Source organism: Leptodactylus fuscus, chromosome 10, assembly GCF_031893055.1.
Source record: "Leptodactylus fuscus isolate aLepFus1 chromosome 10, aLepFus1.hap2, whole genome shotgun sequence".
In the NCBI taxonomy this organism is placed as follows: domain Eukaryota; kingdom Metazoa; phylum Chordata; class Amphibia; order Anura; family Leptodactylidae; genus Leptodactylus; species Leptodactylus fuscus.
In genome coordinates this window covers 70,565,856-70,570,480 of record NC_134274.1, presented here as the reverse complement: position 1 = coordinate 70,570,480, position 4,625 = coordinate 70,565,856, and the positions used below count along the sequence as shown (strand labels likewise).

Below are 4,625 nucleotides of genomic sequence, written 5' to 3'. Positions count from 1 at the left end.
CTTAATTTATCTAGTAGAAAATATCTCATACGTTATTAATGAATGCACAGTCTTTTTTAAAAAAGCTAAATAAAAAGCGCAAGTCTTACCTTTTTTTTCTATAGGCTTGAATGCTGAGGACTAGAGCGAGGCTCTCTGTCAGTGCAGACAAATGTACACAACACTGACCAGTGCTTCTAATAAATACCCTCACAGCTTTATGGTAGGGGGTGTGTGTCTCCGCCCCGTGAATGGTAGGAGGGGTTGGAATACCCAGCCCCCTCAGGAAAATTTGTAATCTAACTACGTATCACTGAATTAAAATATATTGCTGTTCCTAAGTAGTGTACTGAAAAAAAAAAAATAAATAAATAAATGGCGTTATCGGATCGTTATTATAACCCCAGACTTCCTGGATCCTATGGAGGTATTGACGCTTTATATAGGAATTCAGCAAGCGCCTCTCGCAAAGAAGTTATTAAATACCTCAAGAATGAAGATAATTATACATCATTTAAACCAGTACGCAAATCTTTTCCCCGTAATAAAATCTTCGTGGCGAACGTTGACCATCAATGGCAGATGGACCTGGCATGTATGAATAATCTCTCATCACACAATGACGGCATTAATTATTTATTGATCTCGATAGACATTCTCTCCCGTTACGTATGGTGTGTAGCTCTGCATAATAAGTCGGGCAGCACGGTAGCAAAAGCGCTGAAATTGATTTTTGAAACTGACGGCCGTGTACCACGAAAAATACAGACGGATAGAGGCCGTGAGTTTATGAATGCACCCCTGAAGAAGCTATGCAAGATTTACGCGATAGAACAGATCTTTACTACAAATTCTGTAAAAGCGGCCATAGTTGAGAGATTTAATCGCACCCTTAAAACGCGAATGTGGAAATATCTTAGTCATCATAATACTTATAGATATATTAACATATTACCTGATTTGATATATAGTTACAACCACAGTTATCACAGAACGATAGGTTGTAGTCCTGCCGAAGTATCAAAGCATAACTCATTAACAATATGGAGAAGAATTTACGGACAGGAATCTAAGGCTAAAAAGGAAAAACCTACTTTAAAGGTAGGTGACCATGTAAGGATTTCACAGTATAAGCACGTGTTCGCCAAAGGTTATGAGCAGACATACACCGAGGAAATATTTATCATTACTGGAATCAACACAAGATTCAGAAGACCGCTGTACATGATCGCCGATTTGAGCGGTGAGCCTATAGAAGGATCATTTTATAAGGAAGAAATACAGAAAATAACATTCAATGAGAACCAAGTCTACAAGATTGAGAAAATAATAAGAAGGAAACGTAGTGGTGGACAAATTTTATGTTTTGTCAAGTGGCGTGGTTACCCTGATAAATTTAATACGTGGATACCTGCAAATCAGCTGATTGACGTGTAATCATGATGGAATCAGATTCTTTTTATGTCACATTACCGAGCAACGCTTCACGACATATCTATAACGATAACACCATAGCAAGTTTCACAACGAAATTAGCGAAGCCTCTCCATTTTTCGGGTCCCTTTGAGGTTGCCCTAACGGAAATACAGTACCCGCATACATGGGATAGTTTTGGCAAAATGGAGGCGAACTTTTTTATCGCTAGAGCCGGCGAAGAACTGGTCGAGCATTATTTAAACCCTGGCTATTTCTCGACAATTGCTGAATTAATTTCAACTCTGAATGATGAAATTAGAAATCTAAAGCTAAGTAGTGAAGACTTTAGACTCCGCTATGATGAAATAAGGGGTATTGTTCGTATACCCACATCACGTACAATACGATTCGAGCTAGGTCCTAAGCTGTCTAATATTTTAGGAATGCCTTGTTGTTTTGATGATTCAGCGCCTAAAAAGCCTCCAGGCAGGCGGAAACCGTATCCTGATATAAAAGACGGCTTTTATACGCTGTACGTCTACAGTGACATCATACAACACCAGTTGGTGGGCGACAGTTACGTACAGCTTTTAAGAACTGTAGAGATTGCTGGAAAAAACAACGAGATTGTTACGTTACGGTATACAACGCCGGATTATATACCTCTCGCCAAACATCATTTTGATTCGATAACAATATCAATTCTAAACGATTTAGGAAAGCCTGTAAGGTTTAAGTACGGCAAAAGTATTGTGCGTCTGCATTTTAGGCCCCGCAAGGTGCTGAACGCATAAAATGTTATCCAGGAGGTCATTTGCGGACCCCGCTGTCTATTCGCGTTACTACATAGCGCAAGCTGGGCGCGGTTTGGAAGGTTTCCGCGGCGATGAGTACATGTATGGAGCAGGTCTCGCTGGTATATTTAGAGGACTTTTTAGAAGAGCTGTACCTTTATTTAGAAGAGGAATTGAGTTAGTAAAACCGCATGTAAAAACGGCTGTGAGAAACATCGCTAAAGACGCTGTTACATCTGTATCAGCGGCCATGATGAACAAAATCAACAACACGGCTGATGAGCAGAAGGGATCGGGTCTTGTATATACTGTAAACACATCCCGTAAAAGAAAAAGGCGTGCCCGATCACCACTACCCCCGCTACTCATGAATAAGAAACCTCAGCGTAAAAGAGGTCGGAGTCATAAACCTGTAAGGCGAACACGAGACGACATCTTCTAATCATCCGCCATGGCATTCGTTCACGAGGCATCTGAGGAATGTACGAAATCTGAACTCGATATTTTCGATATACCACCTACTCAAACAAGTATTGAAAATTCTTTCTTTGTGGAAGCGCAGCCGATCGCTGCTCTGACGGACAACGCGCCTCTGGAGTTCTTCATCTCCGGCACATCGGATTTTTATTATGATCTTAACAACACTTTTTTATACATAAACTGTAGAATTGTGAAACAGGATAACACGGCCATCGCTGACGGCGCCCGTGTGGGCTTTATTAACTATCCTATAGCAACTCTTTTTAATCAGGTGGATGTTACCCTGGGTGATAGACTTATATCCCAATCTGATAATCTATATTCCTACCGCGCATATCTTGAGACCTTGCTGAGCTACAGCAATCAAGCCCTCGAATCGCAATTTACAGCAGGCCTGTTCTATAAAGATACCGCGGGGTACCATAACACACGTACTTTGGATGGTGAAAATTTGGGGTTTATCAAAAGAGCTCGGGCAACCGCACGCTCGAGACCTGTGGAATTGCTGGGGCCGATTTTCGCGGACATATTTAATCAGCCCAAGCTGTTACTTAATGGTCTGGATCTGAAGATAAAACTCTCGAGGAATAAAGACACTTTCTGTCTCATGTCATCTGATGCTGAACCGTACAAGGTGCAAATTCTCCATGCTGCGCTGTATGTTAAACGTGTTCAGGTATCTCCTGCGGTCAGAATAGGCCACAGTCAAGCCCTTCTAACAAATCCCGCCAAGTACAGTATTGATAAGGCCTCTCTGAAAGTCTACAGCATACCTCAAGGCACACGGGTTGCAAATCATGAGAACCTATTCCTAGGACAAATACCCAAAACTGTAATATTGGGGTTTGTTGACAATGAAGCGTTTTCTGGATCCGTTGCGAAGAACCCTTTATGCTTTGAGCATTTCAATATATCACTAGCATCACTTTATTATGATGGCCACCAAGTACCTTCGCGACCGTTTCAACCCGATTTCGCCTCTGAGCAGGCTGTAAGAGAGTATATGGCACTTGTGCACATCGCCGGCAAACAGAAATCGGACAGCGGATTATCCATAGATCGTGAAGAATTCCTGAACGGGTATACATTATTTGCTTTTGATCTAACACCTGACCAAGAACCCGGAGGCCATTTCTCCCTAGTTAAAACGGGGAACCTGCGTGCTGAAATAAGGTTCGCAGTTCCAACGCCTCATACGCTAAACATGATTGTATACGCTGTGAACTCTGACATTCTTCAAATCTCCCATAAACGTGAAGTGATATTTTCATGATATTAGATTATTAAGAATAAAAAAAAACTGAAAAAACTGAAATCTGGCTTTTGCAAGAAAATTTGTTCCATCTATCAGAAGAAATTGTACAACAGCTACCGATGATGAATACTTTACAGATTACAAATATTCTGAATTCAGACCCCTACACACAGACAATATTTTACGGCGTATTTCCGTGCGACTTCTTACCACAATACAGAATACAAGACCACCCCGCTGCATTTGTTGTCAATACCGATGATTCTACTCGTCCGGGGACCCACTGGATCTTAATTGTACTATGTGACGGGAAAAAGGCGATATTCTTTGACAGTTATGGGATTGCTCCATCGAACGCTATATTTCCTAAAGAATTTATTTCTTTCTTACATCAGAATTCGGCCAGCTACGTTTATCAGGATCGGCAACTACAAAGTGTGGACTCAGCTTACTGTGCTCATTATTGCATATACATACTGTATTGGCTTAGCAGGGGCGTTCCATTTAGAGACATTTTAAATCATTTTAATTCAGATTTAAAAAGAAATGATTCTTTAGTCAGCAACTTCGTATCTGAAACATTGCGTTGTGTGCATGGGAAAAATTTGTTCGTATATAATCAAGTCTGTAGAGCCTGTTCATTTGACTAAGTTTATTGTGCTGTGACATTCTGAATAAACCTTTTTAAATAATTATTGTGT

General features: G+C 40.7%; 1 protein-coding gene across 1 annotated transcript; it reads left to right on the top strand.

Annotated features, from left to right (window-relative positions):
• The first annotated feature begins 2,640 nt into the window (after positions 1-2,640).
• Positions 2,641-3,942, top strand: LOC142219201 (uncharacterized protein F54H12.2-like). The gene has a single exon (XM_075288155.1). It carries the CDS (start codon positions 2,641-2,643, stop codon positions 3,940-3,942), a length of 1,302 nt encoding a protein of 433 aa, XP_075144256.1.
• Positions 3,943-4,625: the final 683 nt, after the last annotated feature.